A 23,238-nucleotide genomic window follows, 5' to 3' on the forward strand; every position below is an offset into this window, starting at 1 on the left:
GTATGTATGTATATGTATCTATATAAATACATGTGTATGTGTATATGCACACACAATCACATGAGAGTACGCGTGTGTGTATATGCACACAACCACATGTGAGTACGTGTGTGTGTGTGTGTGTGTATATATATGCACACAACCACACGTGAGAGTACGTGTGTGTGTGTGTGTGTGCGTGTGTGTGTGTGTATCTACACATACACACATGGAGGCGTGTGTACATTTCTGCTCCTATGCATGTATGCACATGCATGAGCTTATGTGCAAAAATATTCTAGGAAATATGAACATTCACAAGTAATCTCATATGGCAGCAATCATCATCATCATCATCATCAACACCTTTATAAATATTTCGTCATGGTTGGATGGGACATCCCCAGTCATCCTTATCCCGCATCAGCTGCCAGACTCAATATCCCAGTTCTACAACAGCTTGCCTCCACCCTCAACATGCATCATTCATCCATATGCTGTATTACATCTCAATATCAATGCAGTCACCTTCTCAATGTGCAGTCAGTCACCTTCTCGATGTGCACAAGCAATTTCTCTGACTCACTGCATATCTAGTGAACCAGAACAATTCCGTTCCCCTCTCTCTCTCATTATTGCTGCTAACAGTCCTCTCCATCTTCACCGCCATATTCTTGATAATGGGCCAATGAGGTAAACAGGATAAATGGGTGTTCAACTCGCTAGAAATAACAGGCAAAATCTCTCCCGTTTCTCACCTTAATGACTTACAAGAGAAAGAACACTCGATGATGTAATCCCAGAATGCATGGTCATGACTAAGATCTCATTGATCACAGATCTGTGGAACCGGGACTAAACAACAAGTTATGACACACATAACAGGGTTTAAACATCTACAAAAGTGTCCATGGAAACTAGTTATGGTGAGAGCAGCTGCCTGTTAGAAATATTGATATCAATACTGTCAAGTCACAAGACATTGTCTCCTTCATTGGCTGTGTTCCACATTCCAGGAAATTACCAATGTTAATTCCTAACGGGTTTCCTTTTAACTACCAATGTTTAGTCCCAGATCAGGTCTGATCAAGTAGTCCTGTGATCAAATGTATTCCAATAGTGACCATTCCATCGTCTTTTTACAGTGACTGAGAAGTTAATTAAAAGTATCAGTTAAAAGATGGTAAAGTATAATTTGAGGAGGATTTGACTACTTTTTCTAGAGATTGAGAAATTATATGCACCCCCTCAATAGTTCATCCCCTAACTGTAGTTAAGTCTTCTTGAGTAAGAACTGTTGCTACATCATCATCATCATCATCATCATGATGATGATGATGATGATGTTGCTACATAAACCAAAATATGAAGAAAGCATCACAAATTAGAAGCGGCGAGCTGGCAGAAACATTAACGCGACGTGCTAAATGCTTAGCGGTATTTCGTCTACCACTACATTCTGAGTTCGAATTCCGCCAAGGTCAACTTTGCTTTTCATCCTTTCGGGGTCGATTAAATAAGTACCATTTACGCACTGGGATCGATATAATCGACTTAATCCGTTTGTCTGTCCTTATTTGTCCCCTCTGTGTGTAGCCCCTTGTGGGCAGTAAAGAAATAAGAAGCATCATTAGCATTTAACACATGTCTTTGATGTCGACATGGGTTGGAAGGTTTGACAAGAGTTAGCAAGCCAGATTTTTTAGACGTCGAATGGCTATGAGGGTCCATAAGGGTCCATAAGCAAAAAATAGTTAGGGACCATTTAGATTTGATTCAAAGAAATGAACAGTGGAATGATGGAAAGGGAGAGAGGGGTGATTCTTGGATTATATTCAAAGGAAATGACCAAGTCATGAATCTTGACAGATATTTTAGTCTTCAAAGAACTGTGTGATTCACTAACATCATTTTAACACCAAAGTCTTCATGTTGGGATTTCCCTGTGGCACATTTCTGGCAATGATGCTAAGATTTCTTTCTGTCAAGCTTCTGTTAAGGAAAGTTAAGCCTTGTAAAATAATTTTTGTTTCTTTTTAAATGACAAAATAAGAAAGACATTTCAAACAAATGAGATTTTCGTAAGGTTAATGCAACGGTGTTGTTGGTGCTCTTGTTTTGCCTTGTGTTGTTTTTGCTCAATAAACACTCGCAATGCCCAATCTGGGAATTGAAACCGTGATCCTACGATCGCAAGTGCACTGCCCTAACCACTGGGCCATTGCACCTCCACGTTGACTTATATATTGTATGAGGAAAAGGTAGTCAGTATTTGCCAAAATTAAAAGGTACCATTCCATGATGAAGTAGGAATGATTCTCAGAAAAAGACAGGAAGGTGAGAATAAAGGCCAGAATTTTAGAAGGGTCCATTGTAGCGATGGGGGAGAAGAAACAGACTGGAGGTATGGTGGACCAGAAAACAAAACAACAAAATAAGCCACAATTATTCTTAAATTCTAAAGAGTTCATTTTTATAGAAGGTTTATAAATTCTTTGAATTTCTAAAAACTGACAACACAGTTTTGTATAAATTATTATTACGACTACCACCACTACTACCCTGACTACTACAGCCACTAGTAATACTACTACTGCCATTATTACCATTTCTGAATGTTCAGTTCAAAAAGTGTGAATTTCTGCCTCTTACATTCCTGCTATTGATAAACATTTTTGATGACAGACGTGTCAAAATTTAAAGAATTTTATTTTTTTGTTTTTTGTTTTACACTTCCACTCTTTTGACCCACACTGAATTATCTAAAACTCATTACAACATTCATTAAATATTTGAAGCAGCTATAGAATAATTTTTTGTTAAAGCTTATAACTCCTCCCGCCAAGACAAAAATATCAACAATCTTTGATTAAAACACAAAAAAAAATACAATGGTAAAATAACTGAAATGTTTAAGGACCACAGTGATTACAGGGATCAGATATTACACATAGGGTCCTAGTGTTATACATTAGGGGATCAGACACCAAATATACACAAGGGTCTTGGCCAATGCCAGCGCCGCCTTGACTGGCTCCCGGGCCAGTGGCATGTAAAAAGCACCGATCATGATCGATGCCAGCCCCCTCTGGCCCGTGCCAATAGCACATAAAAAAGCACCCACTACACTCTCAGAGTGGTTGGCGTTAGGAAGGGCATCCAGTTGTAGAAACATTGCCAGATCAGACTGGAGCCTGGTGCAGCCTCCTGGCTTCCCAGACCCCAATTGAACCGTCCAACCCATGCCAGCATGGAAAACGGATGTTAAACGATGATCATGATGATGATGATGTTGTAAGCTTGTTTTCAAACTATGTGGTCTTAGGTTCAGTCCCATTCTACAGTACCTTGAGAAAATGCCTTCTACTATAGCCCTGGGCCAACTAAAGCCTTATCAATGGATTTGGTAGATGGAAAGTGAAAGAAAACAAACATCGTATCATACAAGTGAGATTGTAGTGATCAGTAGATTTTGCTTGTACCACAAAAAATACACCCTAGCAACCACCCACAATGCTCAGCTACCCTCAATGCACTGATTATCACTCCTGTTTACATCATTGTGCTGCAAGGCTGTGAATATTTTATACGGATCTACATACATGTAGCCATCAACATGGGACCAGTAAACAGAAGAGACAGAGGCATTTACATTATTTACATTTGATGGATATTTGTCCTCATCTTGTTTGTCGCTAACACATTTCGGCTCATATACCCTCCAGCCTTCATCACTGGCATATGGCGTCGTGGTTAAGAGCATGGGCTACTAACCACAAGATTCAGAGTTCGATTCCAGGCAGTGACCTGAATAATAATAACATTGAAAAATACCTTAGGAATCAGAACCCAGGTTCAAAATTTCCCCAAGACACCTGATGAAGGCTGGAGGGTATATCAGCTGAAATGTTGTGTTAAAAAACAAACAAGATAAGAGCAAATATCCGACAAATGTAAATAATGTACATAATTCCTCATCTCTTAAATATAGAACAGAGGAATTTGATCTTCATAAATGATGCAGACAAATGTTTTCTCTACATAGAAAGGTAGAGATGATGAAGAAAATGTTTGACAATGGAATATTCACTGCTGTGGGCCATGAGTTTGGTGAAGCTACCAAAACATGTAATGATTAGCATCAGAAAGGAAATCCAACCATGGAATGTCACCAAAAGAAGTTTTATCCAATCCAAGCCAACATGGAAAAAAAAAACGATATGTCCATCAAAGCAGATCTCTGTAACCCATGTCATGATAACACAGTAAATTGGTGATAATTATATCAGGAGTCTGTAACAGAGAAGAAGTCGATGACATAAAGGTTGTGTTGGTTGAAACGAAACCAGTTGTGGAATTTGTGATTGTAGACAAACCAATTTTATGACTAGCATCAAAGTTTAGCACAGATGAACATAAAAGAAACACTTAAAATAGACGCAACCTGATAAAGAAAAAAAAATATCACCCATACAGAAATTTGTTTTCATTTCAGAAAATATAAATAGTAACAATTATATTTCAATAATGACTGTTTTATAAACAATTATTTAACAGAAATAATAAATGGGAAGAATAGAATTCTTTCTTTCCACCATCCAAACTATGGCATTGGTCACTAGTAACTATTGTTTAGGCTGCAGCAGTCTTTTATTAGATCATACTGTTTATATAATGCAGAATGGGTGGTTGTTGTTGTTCATGTTGTTTAGTCCCAAGATCAGTTCTGACAAAGGTATTCAACACATTTTGTTTGTTTGTTTGTTTGTTTTCCCTGCACCCCAGACTTCACCATCTTGTATCCATGGGGTATAGTTTAACCTTTTAGCATTTAAACCAGCTATATCCGGCACAAACATCCTGTTCTATGTTCAAACCAGCCAGATCTGAACACTCGCACCTACCCTACACTGAGTTACCTCTAAAAAGTCCAGTGTCACTGAAATAGGGGAGCTTAAAAATTAAACTGCTTCTCTGCAAAATCAGTAAATTTTAAATATAAACTAAAACCACGAAAACTCACCGAATCCACTAAAAGAGAACCATAAACCGGAAATCAATATTGTTGTGGTGAAGACACACCTCACTATAAAGGAATATTATCATTGTATAAAAATAAAACAAACATTTTCAATTACCTAAATCAGGGGTCGGGAGAACTTTTTTAACCAATAACCCCAAAATATATTTATTTGGACAGATGTTACTCCCTTGATTTGAAAGGAAGAAAATCATAGATTCTTTGAATTGAAAAGGGTTATTAAATCCATTTACAGGTCCATTACATTGGACAGATGCAGTGTGGCCAGAATAGAAATTTCTTTCCAAACAAGGAACATGATTTTTTATATAATTTTACTTATGTCTAATGAGTCCTCATTACCCCCAAGAGTTTCATTTTTACCCCATCTGGGGTAATCTAACCCAGTTCGCTGACCCCTGATCTAAATCAAAGATGAAAATCATCATCATCATTTAGCATCTGCTTTCCATGCTGGCATGGATTGCACGCTTTGAGAGTAGCTGGAAAGCCAGAGAGCTGCACCGGCCCCAATTGTCTGTTGTGGCATGGTTTCTATGGCTGGATGCCTTTCCTAATGCCAACCACTTTACAAAGTGGACTGGCTGCTTATTACATGGCACCAGCGTGTGTGTACATAAAAAACTGCCTCAGTTTACTAACTAACTCACAAGGAATTGGTCAGCTGTAGGCTATAGAAAACACTTTCCCAACACATTCCACCTGGTGAGACCAAATCCAAACTCACGTGGCTGTGAAGTAACCTTCATGACCATAAAACCATATTCTTTACTATCATGGAAAACGCATACTGAAACGTATGTAAGTACATCATCATCATCAACAAATCTAGATGAGGGGGTGTATGTATGTGTGTGTGTGTGTGTGTGTGTGTGTGTGTGTGTGTGTGCGCATGTATGTGTCTTTCACTGTGTGTAACTTGTGTCTCTGCATGCATGGTAATTTATTTACCTGAAGATAATAGCGTAAATAACAACAATAACCTCACAGTAGGGTACCGTACTATGGACTTTACCTTAATTAATGTTAAACACGTTAGCAAAGATAAAACAATTAGTCAAAATACAAATATAAATTACACACATATATATATATATATATATATATATATATATATATATAACAATTAGAAAATGGAGGATAATATGCTGAACCCAACTACTTGCAGACGGTGTATCCCGTTGAATTCATTAATTTAATTCATAGCAAAAGTGACAAAGGGAGGAAGAAAAGAAAAAGAAAGAAAGAACCAAAGCACAGGTGTCCATGGCAGACTATGTTATTATCCCTTAGTGGGTTGTACCCCCAACCCCTAACTCTCTCACGTTATATATATATATATATATATATATATATATATATATATATAAACAAATAGTAAATGAGTATATGCATATATACGTACAGGTATGTGCATACCGACATCCACCTGTATGTATAGGTGCATATCTGGGTACAGGACATTGCAAACAAAACGTAGACAAGAAAACACACAAGCCACATAGTGAACATTTTCCTTCATCAGCTACCCCCGTTTTAACACCGGCGTTTCATATATATATATATATATATATATATATATATATGCACACACACACACACGTCTACACTGATATACACAGAAGACAAGCTGCATTACCTACTTTCTTAAAAAATATATATATACCAAAATCAATATTAAACATGTAAGATTTGAAAATAGTAATAATCAATAAGAACGTTTAAAAAAATAAACCTATCTCATAGATATTTCTAATTATGTGTGTACATAAATACAGGCATTGTACACACAAAGACATACATACACACACACACACTCATTAGACATACATACACAAACCATATATAAATACAGACATACACATTAAATATACATATATATATATATATATATTGTGTGTATATATATATATATATATATACACACACATATACACACATACATATATATACACACATTAAATATATACATTTTGTGTGTGTATATATATACACACATATATACACACATACATACATACACACACATATATACATATATATATATACATACATACAATTATATATACATATGCACACACATTTGTACATATATATATATATACACACATATATACACAAAATATATACACAAACACAAGATATACACACACACACATTAATATATATACACACAATAAATATACATACACATTAATACATATATATACATACACATTAATACATATATATATATATATATATATACACACACACATTAATATATATATAAACATTAATATGTATACACACACATTATGTGTGTGAGAGAGAGAAAATATATATTTCTGAAAATCAAAAATCAAACCAGGACACAAAAATATTGTTTGTTGAAGACTTAACTAATTCTAGTTGATTCACTATCGATCTATAAACACATTGTAATAATCTATATGGCAACCCGAGTTCAGCATATTGCACTCCTCCTCTCACTCTCACTCAACCTCTCAATCTCTCTCTCTGTATTCATCAAATACAATATGCACGTATCTAACTATGCATGCACACACCCATATACACAAACATCTCTATGGGCATAAACATACAGACATACACACATCTATAGACATACACACACACACACAATCGTGAGACAGAAGGAATTTTTAAGAGAATGATAAAGATCACTGAACTAAAGAGAGGCTAAATGCTAAACAACAAAGTCTCCTGACTATTAACGACATCATCATCATCATCAATACCAATGACGACATCATCATTGATGACCAATCATCTATAAGTGGTAACTATAGCAACAACGCCCAGGTTCCTGTTGCAGACACACAGACACGAGTCTGCAGATTAGTTTCAATGGCACTCATCTATTAGTACTGGATCATCTGTTATACGCATACATATGTACATTAATATGCATACATAGACATACATACATACATACATACATACATACATACAATCATACATTTACACACACATACATGTAATATGCAATGCATGATAGATAGATCGATAGATAGATAGATAAATACACGGAGACAGTTAGAAGGATAGAAAGACAGAGAGAAGGATAGAAGGATAGATACTCATTTAATATACATCCAACATGCTAGAGCATCAAACAAATTTTGCTTGCAATGATACTTTTTTTCTATCTCATAAATAATAGATATACAGGCATAATATATGCTTATAATATATATGCACATATAATATATATACATACACACACACACATTCATTTTCTATCTTAGATACCATCACCATTGTTTAATGTGTGTGTGTGTTTTTTTTTTCCATGCTGGCAAGGTTTGGACAATTCAAGAGAAGTTGGCAAGCCACAAGTCTGTGCCAAGCTCCAATGCCTGCTCTGGCAATGGTTTCTACAGCTCGATGCCCTTCCTAATGCCAACCACTCCGAGAGTGCACTCTTATCTTTTACTTGCTTCAGTCATTAGACTAGACTGTGGCCATGCTGGGGCACCACCTTGAAGAACTTTTAGCCAAAGTGAACTACTTAACCACACATTCATACCTACACACAGTCAAAAGGTAGGACGCTCAGTATAGAAAATGCATAGTAATGCTCAAATGAGTCCCACTCAAACTCTGAAATCTTTATCGAGGACCGAGTCCAGAGGGTAAAGAGTGGCCATAAGAGGAACGCAGCTGATATGGAGATAGTGACGCACCTAAACACGCTCGGGCTTGATATACATATACACACACACACACACATATATATACACACACATATAGATATGCGTGTTTCTATATATATATATATATATATATATATATCTATGTATATTCAGAAGATAAACAATATATGTACAAGCATACAGATATATGCTTGTACATGTTTTTATCATCTGAATATATTTAGTTGTGTGTGTTTCTATATATATATATATTTATTTATTTATCTGTAGCTATATGTGTATATGTATGTTTATATATATCAAACCTATTCATATTTATCTGCATCTCTCTCTCTCTCTCTGTATATATATATATATATATATATATATATATATATATATATATATGTATATATATATATATTGATAGGAAGGACAACAAAAGAAAGAGACCTCGATATTATGTAAATAGAGGTATTTATCTGTAATAGATATAGATATATAGATATATATATATATATATATATATATATATATATACACACACAATGTTATTTGTGTATGTGTATATATATATATTTAAGTTCAAAATGTTATGGAGAGACAAAACATTAAAAGTTGTGCATTTTTCCTTTTTAATAAGCACACACACATTTCTTCATTTGTTTAGTTTTCCACGCAAGCAAGGGTTAAATGAGTACATACTGAGGTACTGTTTTATAGTCACTAAGTCTTACCTGTTTTTTTTAATAAGAGATATCTGTTTTCTGTTCTTTTCTGTCTTGCAACTTGGTGACTTCACTAGCGCCAGTGATGCAAAAAAAAAAAAGCATCCAGTACACAGTGTAAAGTGGTTGGCATTAGGAAGGGTATCCAGTTGTAGAAAACATGTTAAAGCAAACATTGGAGCTCAACACAGCCTTCCAGACCCTGTCAAAGCATTCACCCCTTGCCAGCATGGAAAACAGATGTTATATAATGACGAACATCAATAAATTGCTATTTGTGTCCATATTATGTATATTTTGGTGCATGTATGTGCATGCTAAAACTCTAGTTCCAAAGGACATTAAACTTGCTGCATTTTTTTCCCACTTCACCAAGGATACATGTTACTAAGTTCTTTCAAATAACACCCAAAACAAAAATGTTCTTTGAAGGGAAAAGAACATTCTTATAAAAGGCTGAATTCATATTGGATCAGAATACACTTTTATGGAAGTGTCTATAAAGTTGATCCTGGAATATTTCAAGTCACAGACGCTCTTATGTGAAATCAAAGGACCATAATTATTTCACTGACATCAAACAAGAGAGGGTCAGGTTTGTGTTACATCCAGAGAAGCAGGTTCCAGGTGAGATTGTCAGTGGAAAACATCTCAATGATGGAAGCAGTTGATTCACAATCACCTTCAAAACTGTGAAGCCTTCTTCCAATTGCATTGAAAAACTTGTTGACTGTAAATTTGTCAATGATTTGAGACTGGAATTTTAAAAGTGATTCATTCCATGATTATAAGTAGAACAACATAATCCAAAGGGTCAACATGGACTCTCTTAAGGGCTTAATTTTGTGGTTCAATTTATGGCTTGATGAACCTGGACGAACAAGAAAACCCTCTCTGAAAACTTAATGTTGCTAGTTGAAGTACAAAAACATGGAGGAAATCACCAAAGTCATTGCATCTTGAGGTATTGCTGTCCCTCTATTGTCTGGGGGCCAAAACAACTCACAGTGCAGTCAAACTACCAGTGAATCTCAACAACCTATAACATAGGCAAAGGAACAGGAGCAGCAGAAGTGTTAAAACGGCAGCCATCGTTATCATTTAGTGACCCTTTTTCCATGCCATTCAGGATGGTCTGACAGCAACTGACAAGCTGGAGGATCGAACAAAGCCCCAACATCTACTTTGGCAATGGTTTTTTACAGCTGGATGCCCTTCTTAAGATGAACCACAAATTTACAGTAAGTGCACCATGACCAAAAAGTCATTTTCTGAGACTTGAGATCAAATTATTGGGGTTATCAGAAGAAGAAATTATCCTTTTGATGAAGTAAGAGAACTCACAACGAGAGAGTTCCATCAGTACTTCCTTCCAGTTCTTTGAAAGGAGACAAGAGTTAATCAAATGAACAACTGCTTGAAATTTTCACATTTCTGGGGAGACGCGTAACCGTTTAGCTTTCTGATTATTCCTCTCTCAAATATATTCATTCTTATTTATTCACATTGTCTTGAATTTATCACATATTATCTTTTAGCTTCAAGATTTCAATGATGTGATTGTTTATTTTCCGAATGACATTGTAGAGTAGGTACGAAAGGTCTGATCTGGTCGGATTAAACACAAAACAGGTAGATATAGGCCTGATATGGCCAGTTTGAATACTAAAGAGTTGAATTTGAAACAGACCGAAGACCTTATCTTAAACTTCAACATCCAAATGATTTTGCTACTAAAATTTCTGCACAAGGAGGAGTTGCTGCTGTGAATATGGTTAATATGGGTGACTTATGAGGATCCAATGATCATTTGACAAACTAAATAGTCTTCACCAACGTTCAACACAACTACTACAATCAGAAACGGTTCTGTGAAAGAGTAATATTTGGATAAGTTCAAAGACAAGGTCAAAGGCTACGTGAATTTGCCTCATACTTTCTACAACCCCAGGTAACACCAGGTACAGCTGTGTGTCTGTGTTTGTCCCCCCACCATTGCTTGACAATCGATGCTGGTGTGTTTACGTCCTCGTAACTTAGCGGTTCGGCAAAAGAGACCAATAAAATAAGTACTAGGCTTACAAAGAATAAGCTGGGGGGGGGGGGGGTTCGATTTGTTCGACTAAAGGCGGTGCTCCAGCATGGCCACAGTCAAATGACTGAAACAAATAAAAGAATAAAAGAATAATATATATTATCATCAACGGCATGAAACTGTGTATTAGCATTTCGGTCAACAATGAAGAATTAGGGCCCTTCTGTGTGTGTTTTTTAGTATCTAATGCATTTTTCATTTATTGAGTAACTGAACACCATGCACCCTGGCTTTTGTTAACAGTAAGTTTGATATATATATATATATATATATATATATATATATACACACACACACACACACACACACACACACACACACACACACACACACACACACACACACACACACACACACACACACACACACACATATATACGCACACCTATATACTAAAATACCCTGTAATATACTCTAACGGCGAAGAAAACTTAAGTGTATATACATCATCATTTAACTTCCACTTTTCCATGCTTGCATGGGTCAGACAAAATTCATTGAGGCAGATTTTCTATGAATGGGGGGGTGCCCTTCCTGTCACCAACCCTCACCTGTTTACAAACAAGATAGTTTTTTCCCCTTGACCACAAACACTAAATGCTGTGTTCTTATTAAATATGCTTGAATTAGTTATTATGTCATTTGCATAAATAATTAACTTTTTGTATACAAAGCACCATTCAAGTGTGGCCGATGCCAGTGCCACCTGACTGGCCCCCATGCCAGTGGCATGTAAAAGCACCCACTACACTTTTAGAGTGGTTGGTGTTAGGAAGGGCATCCAGCTGTAGAAACCTTACCAGATCAGATTGGAGACTGGTGCAGCCTTCTGGCTCTCCAGTCCTCAGTCAAACCGTCCAACCCATGCCAGCATGGAAAGCGGACGTTAAACGATGATGATGATGTATGTGTGTGTGTGTGTGTGTGTATGTGTGTGTGTAGTTAAAAAGTTCACTTTGCAACCCACAGCTTCAGTTTCCATCCCAATGTGCAGCACATTCAGCAAGAGTCTTTGACCATAGCTGTGGGTCAGACAAAGCCTTGCGAATGGATCTAATAGACAGAAACTGAAAGAAGCCCATTATGTGTGTGTGTGTATATATGAGCACACGCAGGGGTGTGCATCTCCTTGTCTTGACACCACGTGCTTATTCTGAAACAAACATCACTGTCGGACAAACAGTATCCTTCATTTGAAATTTTCTCTGGCAACACATCCAGCCACCATGTTGTACATGTTCAAGGGACAAAGAAGAATATCACACAGCTGGGGAAACAAACGAGGGTTAGCAATAGGAAAGGCATCCAGTTACAGAAATCTCTGCCTCGATGAATTTGATCAAAGCCATGCAAGTATGGATAGGTGGCTATTAAAATGGTGATGAGGATGACTGTGTGAGTGTGCGCATCATTTAAAACAGTTTGATTCGGTTCCAGATAACTTAAATTTTCATAGGCTCAGATTACCGATTAGATAATCTGAGCCTCAAGGAACTAGGTTTCGGTAAGAAGCCAATGAAACTTAATCACATGGAGCTGAATCAAACTGCTTTAAATAATAATATAACAATGTGTGTGTGTGTGTGTGTGTAAAATTGTACCCTTGCCTTGATATAGTCGTAAATGAGCATCACTGTCATACAAGTGTTGTTGTTTGTTTCCAATCTTCCATGAAAGATGTGTCTGGCCATGGGAAAATATTACTTGGGAACAGGTAAGGGTTAGCAACAGGAAGAGCATTCAGCCATAGAAAATCTGCCTCAGCAAACACTACCTGACCCATGTAGGCATAGAAAAATGAATGTTAAATGACGATTATACACACACACACACACACAAACATATATATATATATATATATATCCTTTTATATTCATCCCTGGGCAAATCTCCAGCACAGTGACAATCATCTTAAATTGTAATCTTTGTGAGATCCATCCTCCTGCAATCACCCCTCAACTCCTCCTGCCACACCCATCTTGGCTTTTCCCCTTCTGCAGGTTTCATCCACTCAAATCATTCGGCACTTCTTTACCCGAATGGTCACCCTACATATGTCCATACCAGCATCCTTTTGTCTCTCGCACACAACAACTGATTCTACTTAGATCCATTCTTTGTACTTTGTCAATCAGCCATACATGTCAACCTTATACATCCAGCAGAGAGCAAGCTAACTTCATTCTCTTACATTTAATACCCATTACAATACCATGCTCTATATATAATAAGCATCATAGAATCTGCCTGTCCCTAAGACAGAAAACACCTTTGTTACCAATCCAGCAAAAGTAATAAATAGCCCACATTCAGCCTCATCCTTACTCTGGCTACAATGTTTTTGTAACACTCGTCTCCACTGTTGATTATGTTGCCTAGGTAACAGAAGCTGTCCCCTATTTCTGGGGAGAGCCTTCTGTGCAGCTGAACGTATTTATTTCATGTGTACTCTTACTGCTGACTACTCTCATGCATCAGCTACCCACTGCATCCTTCTTTTCTGCCAGCCTGTCTAGGATACCCCTGCACGTTTGGTGCACTTATAGTTCACACCATATGGAATCCCTGCCGACATAAATTTAAAATCCTCGGCTTCAAGAACATCCTATCTGAAGGTGGACAAGCTCTATGGTATATTCTTTACAGAATATACCATGACCATATATATATATATATATATACTTTCCCCTTACATTTCCATGTGTAGCTTCTATTTTGTTTTTGTAACATATTTCTATTATATATATATATATATATATATATATATACATACAGAGAGAGTAATATTTAAAATTAATTACAAAAAGATGCTTTTAATTTATTAAGTTGAGAGAAAAAATTTTATCACAAGTCTTCTCTTTGCAAAAAAAAAAAAACAGACAGGCAAAAGCTTTATACACACACAGACATGCATGCATACACACACACATTTCCAGTTGTCTGTGAAAAACATGTCTGGCCATGGGAAAATAATACCTTGCTTGGAAACAGGTGATGGTTGGTGAATGAAAGGGTACCTAGCCATAGAAAAATCTGCCTCAACAAATTCCGCCTGACCCATGCAAGCATGGAAAAGTGGGCATTAAACAAGGATATAGATAGATAGATAGATAGATAGATAGAGAGATAGACAGATAGATAGATAGATAGACAAACAGACAGACAGACAGAAAGACAGATAGATAGATAGAAAGATAGACAGATAAATAGAGACAGGCAGCTAGACAGATAGAGAGACAGACAGACAGGCAAAGAGACAGACAGACAGACAGAAAAAGATAGATAGATAGATAGAAAACACACAAGATTACTAAATATATAAATTAAAGAGAGATCCTATCTACACGGGGTCAGCTGACTTGCTAGAATTGGCAGCAAAATCTATCTCCTTCAGAGTATATTGGATAATGTAGTCCTGGATACAACCAGAGATGCTCACAGCTGGAACTTCTCCCATCACAGCTAACAAGTTACATCGTCATTCTCATCTTAAAATGATGTTACATCTTGCGGGAAAAGGTCAACCGAACTGTTACTATTTATAGTATATTGTTGATTTGACCTGCTCTTACAGCTAGCAGTGTGGATGTGTGGCTGGATACTAGTATATTACTGGTATGTCACTAAGCATCTGCAGCTTGCTGTTGACTTACTAGATATTTATGACAGCAATGACAAAGCAGAAGAGGACAGTGAAACTCATCATTTACATCATACATATATATGCATATTTCTTAAATATATGCAGACTTAAAACATATACACAACACTGACGGATATGCATACATTACACACACATGCACACACACAAATACACACACACACATACGTTACATATGCATACATTAACAGTATGTGTATACGTACATGTGTATGTGAGAGAGAGAGTAAAAGAAAATGTTAAAAAGGAAATAAAAGAAAACGAAAGTGAAAGTAGGAGAAATAGAAGAGTGATGGTGAGAGTGGTGGTTTGCATAGAGGGGAGAGAAGTAACAGAGAGGAGAGGCAGGGAGGAAGTAACGGAATGAGAGAGAGAGAGAGAGAGAGAGAAAATAAGAGGAAAATTCCAAAATGTCTGACTAAAAATGCATCCAGTAAATAAGAACGACATCAAAAAAGTGGGATAAGAGGGAGACAGGAGGGGACAGAAATAATTGCATGGTGGTTAGAAACGGAGGATGACGGGGAGCTGAGTAGGGCTGGAGCCTCGATGCGCGCGTGTGTGTGTGTGTGTGTGTGTGTGTGTGTGTGTGTGTGTGTGTGTGAGGCAAGAATCGATCATCAGGTGCTTGTTGGTAGGCAAGACAGGCATTTTAGTGATGTGAGGCTGAGAAAGAGGAGGAGTAGGAGGAGGATAGGAAAGAGAAAATTTCTCCAGAACCACCGACCACACACACAGGTTTACTAGGAACAACTGTTTACAGATGGACAACTAGTATTTGAAAAAGAGGAAGCTTATGGAAAGGTTTAGAGAGGGACAGAGATAGAGGGAACAATTGGTTACAGATGGAGTTCTTATGTTTGTAGAGAGAACGAGGTAGCTTATGGAAAGACCTACATGTATGGAGAGAGAGAGAGAGAGAGAGAGAGAGAGAGAGAAAGGTTGCTATACGTCGACATAGTATTTAAACAATTTAGTCATAATAAATGTCTATGAATGACTAATTTGCTGCATTATGTAACAATAATACAATAATTTTTTACAGAGCAAAGCTGTCTGACTATAATGGATTATTTACTAGTTAATAATTATTTACTAGTTAATAATTATTTACTAGTTAATAAATACAATTCACTTCTAACGTCTTCGTATCCCTGCCAAGTAAAATATCTTGAAAGGCCTGACCCTAATAAACTACACTTAAATGAAAGGTTGGCGAGCAGGGTAGAGACTAGCTAATGTTATTGCCAAAAACGTGACAGAACTGAATCCAAACACCCCGTATTCAGTGAACTGATACTGTTAATAGATGTATATCATTATCATACATGCTTTTATCATTAATTTTTTTTTAATGTAGACGTTAAATGTTGGCCAGACATGGAGTAGGACGATGACTATCTAGGTTTATGTATTCACAGACACACACGCATACGGCAATAGAAAATCCTTTAATAAGAGAAAGCAGATGGTATTAGTAGAAATAACACGTCGCAAAATAACCACCTCCATTAATTGCTGCTGGTACTACTACTACTACTACTACAACAGTCACGGCGCCACAACACTGCAGTCACTTCTGCATCTGTTGCTAGCAACAATTGCAACCAGCAACTCTGCAGAATCTATCATCCTCACACACACACACACACACGCGCGCACATACACAGACAGACACACGCGGACGGACGCCATTTTCAATTCTATGATCATCATCATCATCATCGACATCACCGTCGTCGTTATGATCAAATATATTCAAGAGAACATACCAACAATTTTTTTTTAATTCCTGATGTTTCCTGTTAGTCATTTACTAGTAAATACACGATCTTACCCACCTAGTGTATATATATATTGTATGTATATATATATAGCTTCACTGTTGCTAAACTACCATATCTGCTATACATGTTTACTATTGTTTTTACTTCAACACACATTCATACACACACATCTATGTGCATGCATGTATATATATATATATGCATGTATATATATATATATATATAGATATATAGATATCATGAGATCAAGAATATTCTGCAGTGTATTTAACTATAGACATTGTTAACATCAGTGCGTGTGTATGATCATAGAAAAAAAAACACTACGTTAGTTTATAGCGAGGTGTGAAAAAAAAATCTAACGCTTCGAACATTCGTCCTTTCTCCAAGTGATGTGGGGGATACATGGCGGACTTAATGCTTGTGGACAACAGTTTCCTTGGATTCTGGGTTTTCAGCACTCCTCCATCTATCTATATACACACATACATACTAGACACCTACATCTTTAGGTGCCAGTTTCGAATTCCACCATATCAATATCTATATATATATTATATTATATATATTATATTATTATATATATATATATATATATATATATATATATATATATGATACATATGGGTGTGTGTTGACGGCTGCTTGTATTTGCAGCTAGCAACCTCCCACACACTAGTACAGGCCTACAGATACTCGTTAACATCGCGTGTGTGTGTGTGTATATATATATACATGTGTGTATATGTGCGTGCGCGAGCGCACACACACACACACACATAAATGTTACTCGTCAGCAACAGTAACTCCTTGGTACATTTGTGCGTATGCTCTGTGTGCGTGTGTGTCATAGTCAATTATCATATGGGCCATTTGTGATTTCGTAATTAGCATGAAATGTTGAAATGCTGTAAGAAGCCTCACAAGAGAGTCTATAGCCTATCCCTTGTCTACCTGATTATAATAGCAGGGTAGTTATGGAAGACAAAGAAGGCTGTTGTCACACAAGACAAGAAAAGGAAACGGTGTGGTGGTCATTGCTTTCTGGACGGAAACTAGGCTGGAAGACGTGAGAAAATTTTATCTGAAAACTTGTCACAATGTTATCCACCTCCAGCAACACCGCCATTACTACTGCTACTACTACTACTACTACTATTACTAATACTACTATAAGGCAACGAAGGAACGGCTACGTGGTCGCTCAGGTTGCTAGACATAGCAACCTAATTCTCTCAGATCATACCCTACCGTCTTAAGGGTTATATTGACCAGCGTTGCCCTCAGAAGCTCCAGAAAGATAGGGTGGTCACTAAAAGGTCTGCTCGATCAGGGCTAAGTTAGGGGACTAAACTATTACTTCCACCACATCACCACCCGCTACTACACCCAATACAACCAAACCACTGTGCGTGAGCAGATAAACCACCGACCTTGAATACAGCCAAAATATGACAGATTTTGACCGACTGTAACATTGAAAATTCAATATATGATAAGGCGATTTAGACTCAATAACAAATATGTGTGTGTGTGTGTGTGTGTGTGTGTGTGTGTGTGTGTGTGTGTGTGTGTGTGTGTGTGTGTGTGTGTGTGTGTGTATGAATGTGTGTGTCCGTATCTATATAATTAGATATGTGCTGTGGTATAATGAAAGGTATGGGGGGTGCGTGCAGTGGTCAACATGATCACATAAACGCTTGATTGGCTTCGATACTTCTCTCTCCATCTCACACAATGATCTCATCTGTTTTTTTTTCTTTTTATGTTTCATAATCGAACACCACTGAAATATCAATCACCAATATATCATACACACACACACACACAAATTGCCTGTATGTGTGTACTGGAATACTGTATCAATAAGCAAATTACATTAACATATAGACAATTCATTATATATACTTATATATATATATATATATATATATATATATATTCCGCTCTAAACATGCTGAATGTATTAAGGCCAAGCTTAAACTTCTGGGTACCAGCTTTTAAATACGTGTTGCTTATTACTCGTTAGTAATAAACAATATATGTTACTATTACTAATCATTAATGAATAATTACAACTAATAATAAACTTCGCACATTACTGCTGGTATCTATTTGGTTTTATCATTCATTAAAAGCGGGATCTGGCTGAACATGCACGAGATGATGGTGATGGTGATGAAGAATGCCATTAGTCTAATAATAAATATAGCAGTTTTAATTAACAACTGACTAAATGTTTTCTTCGTAGATAACTGTAAACATATATTTAATACACGATCTGGTTAACCACACATATGCGAGTATATATAACGTGTTTACACGAATAAATTCCAAGAACTCGGTTGTGAATGAAATATACATAACTGGGTACACCTCTGATCACAGATCTACTGGATATTAACACCAATCATATAAATTTAAGGGAACACAAATGCGCCTGCCTGCTAGAAATAAGAGGTAAAACCCTCATTCAAACCAGCAATAATAAAACTGAAAGTTTATTTCTAGCAGGCAGGCACATTTGTGTGTCCTTACGATAGATATAAATTTTAATTCTATAGCTATATAATGCTATTTCGGACCTGCAATCACTCATATTATTGCTGTTGCTATCAACTATTTATATTACCATGGATAATAAATAACTATATATTATATATATATATATATATATATATATATATATATATATATATATATATATATATATAGACACACACATACATACATACACACGTACATATAAATGAATGACGACCACTGCAAACGTATCGCTTTCACAGGTAGATTAGCGTTAATATAGTTAATACGGCTAATTAGAAATAATCATATGGTGAGGTAGAAAAATATTATTATTATTATTAGTCACAAATATTTTCACTTTTCCGGAAAGCTTGCCAAAAACACACCTCCAAATAAATATGCTTCTGGTTTTACTTATGACTAGCATTCATTGTTATTTAATGAATGGGTGCTTTTAAGATATACGTTTACAATAAAACCTTTATCAGTTTTAAAACTAAATACTACACATATATAAGTGATCTTCCCATATATATATATATATCTATATATGTGTGTATATATTGTTGTTACATAAGAGATCTTTCCTCGAGTCTGTACCCTATTTTAATTAGGGTTTCCACCTCAAGTCTCTCCACCCCATTTCAATCGATATTAAAATTATGACAACACAAAATGGTTTCTTTTAAAGAATTTCCCATTATCTGGATTACTTTTTTGCCCTTTCGTTTCGTTTTGGGGCGGGGTTTTTTTTTTCTTTAGGTCCAAGGTTTTATTAAATTTCTTTTTTTACAGATGTGATCAAAATAGGATGGCGTGTGACGTTCATATGTCCCACGACATAATTGAATGAAATCGACTGCAAATGGGACTTGAAAACACGTCTAAGTCAAGGGGTATTTTGGTATATATATATATATATATATATATATATATATATATATATATATATATATACATATATATACATATATATATATATATACCCCCACAGTTTCCTAATTTCCTTTCTGATTTGTGTGTGCAACTGTGTACTGTTACAAGGGTGGATGTGAAAGTGAGTGTCGGCGGTTACAAGTATGTTTCCCGAGTGTGACTGAATGTGTAGCTACAAGTGTAACTGGTGTGTGTTCGTGTGTGCGCGCGCGCGTCTACTTGTGTCACTGCGTGTTTTGTAACAAAGTGTGTAACTATTACGTGTGTGTTTTGTATAACTGAGTGTATATGTTTTCCCTCTCAGCCTTGTTTGATGATCGAATGTGTAAACTGTGTCAGCCATTGAAAATTCTGTCTTACGTCATTCCAACACATGTTTTTTTTTTTCTGGGAGAGAGAGACGAATGGGGGAAGACACTGTTGCCCTTTGAATTTGTTTTAATTGGAAACACACACACACACACACACATACAACACTAACCACCTCTAGACACACACGTAGGACTGTTGCATACCTCTATCATCGCCATCACAGGTGACAACATAACTGACACACGGGGGGGGGGGGGGGTCGCATGGGAAATATGAAAAATAAAATCGATGCCGGTGAAATTTGATCTCGAAACCTGGAGAGAAGTGAGATTTAATGCTGTCCTGTCAGCCTTCGTCTCGCGCCCTGCAATTATTATGTTACCCCCGCCAGAACCATATAATTAACCATCGTTATTATTACTACTACCATTATAATTAACTAATTACAAGCCGACAACACAACTTCTGTGTTGTCGTTTGACATGGTTAAAAATAGAAACTAAATCGTCTTCAAATCCCAGTCTATTAGTTGTGATGAAGAACACTAAAGATATATTATGACTGAATAAAAAGATGGGATGGTCACGGCTGGAAGTGCTTTGATTAAAGGTTTTTCTGGGTCTCAAGAGTGACCTGAGGGCTTTAAACAACCCCATTACCGTCAGTCAATTAACTAACATTAATTAAGAATTTTTAAAAACCATAAACGTCATGAGTAGTCGGTCAACATGCGAGAAATAGCAGCTAAATTCTCTTCATATTACAACCTAAAGTCGAAGGAAAGAAATGCTATGTTGGATACTGTAGTCCTGGGTTCAGTGCTGAGAAAAGAGGGGGTTGGTCACGGCCGGAATGCCTCTGATCACTAGTGATCGGAGTTGACTGCCCTAGAGTTTAAAAAAAAAGACAACCACTAACGGTTGAGAGACGTGCCTATGAAAGAACCTCAAAGAAATAGCAGCCAAATCTCCATTAAAGAATTCCTACCCTCTTTAAATGTGTATACCATTTGGTTTGTAGAAAAATCTGGATAGTCACGATCATAGGTTGCTGTATCATGGGCTGATCTGTACGAGAGAGTTAAATAACAACAACAATAATATATATAAATCCATGGTTTTGGGTTGACTTTCTCACTTACCTTCCCAATATCGTAGTCTTCTGTTGGAATGATTTCTATTATATCGCTCTCTTCCAGTGTAGAACCTTCCGTGTCTCCAGCCTCCATTGTACTATGAAGATTATTAATATCACTACTACGGGATGATGATAATAATAATAATAATAAATAGTGGTGGAGCAACAACACTCATCAACCGACCAGTTGCTGCCGTTTGATACAGAGGGAGATATTACACTCAGACTTTTCGATATATCTTCTTCAGATTAGATCGGGGGGAACCACAGATGATGAGGTAGTGGTACGAATTGCTTAATTAATTATCATCAGAAAGAAAGAGAAAAATCAACCTTGCTTCTTTCTTAATTATTATTAAATTATAATTATCCGCTGTCTCGTTTTTTTGTTTGGTTTTTTCTTCTTAGAGCTTTTTTTCCGTCTGATTTTTCTTTGACTATTTACTACGACTGTCCCTTCTTTTCTTCCTGCAAGGAATTTTTCCTTCCTTCACACACATATATAGATTCTATATATCTATATAACAGACATAATAATTATATAGATATATAGGCGGCTATATATATATATATATATAACTGGGTGCTATATATATATACAACTCGTTTAGTAGTGAATTGGAATTCTTGCCAGAGGTTGAAAATTGTTTAGCCGAAGGCAGACTCTGGCGGAAGAATGAAGTGAGACAGTCGACATCACTGATTCTTGAGAAGACAAGGAACGGTTCCAGGCTTAGAATTCTGGTTTGTGGGATCTTTTTTCCTTGTTGTATGATACATAAATGGTTTTGAGGCAGGACACTAGGCTTTATACATCCATTTTATACAGACAGAGATGGGTATATATATATACATACATACATACAGCTGAAGGTACGTATGTTTGTATATAGATGGATGGTTGTATAAAGATGACTGACTGCCTGTTGAAGTTGGACTAGAGACGGAGGAAGGGGGTAAAGAAAAAAGACGGAGATAAATATAGAAAAGAACTGGAGGATGAGGAGACAGGGGAGATCACTGGGTGCTATTAGAGCAAACAGTGCTAATAGAAGAGGCCGAGAAGAAGGAATGGTTATGAGGAAAAGTGAGAGGAAGGCAGGAAAGATATATTAATATTATAGAGAGGGTAAGATAGGGAGGACTAGGTTACGAGGAAGGGTGAGAGGAGGGCAGTAAAGATGTAGTAATAGTATAAAGGGGGAGAAGAAAGTAGATCATTGAAGATAAAGAGGAAAAGATAGAGAGAGGCATAAGGGAAAGAAGAGTAAAGTTTTAAAAAATTCCAATTCCTTGAGAGAAAACTGTAAAGAGAATGGTTAATGTGACTGGTCGGCACGATTGAATAGGTTTTCGGTAATTATTACGCCGAGGAAAAAGGGGGTTTCATTGAAGGGT

At 36.5% G+C, this 23,238-nt stretch overlaps 1 protein-coding gene across 23 annotated transcripts in view; it reads right to left on the minus strand.

Moving 5' to 3' along the window:
• LOC106869997 (uncharacterized) overlaps window positions 1-23,238 on the minus strand; it is a 178,119-nt gene that overhangs the window by 126,182 nt on the left and 28,699 nt on the right. For 21 of the 23 annotated variants that reach the window (XM_089351682.1, XM_089351679.1, XM_089351680.1 and 18 more), the window contains exon 1: window positions 21,845-22,757. The exons of the other annotated variants lie outside the window; for them this stretch is intronic. In XM_089351682.1, coding sequence (XP_089207808.1) covers window positions 21,845-21,931 — 87 coding nt within the window. In that variant the 5' untranslated portion in view covers window positions 21,932-22,757. Of the gene's footprint in view, window positions 1-21,844; window positions 22,758-23,238 lie in introns of those variants that run through there. 23 annotated transcript variants of the gene reach the window in all.

Source organism: Octopus bimaculoides, chromosome 4 (assembly GCF_046866305.1).
Source record: "Octopus bimaculoides isolate indiv1 chromosome 4, ASM4686630v1, whole genome shotgun sequence".
Classification (NCBI taxonomy): Eukaryota; Metazoa; Mollusca; class Cephalopoda; order Octopoda; family Octopodidae; genus Octopus; species Octopus bimaculoides.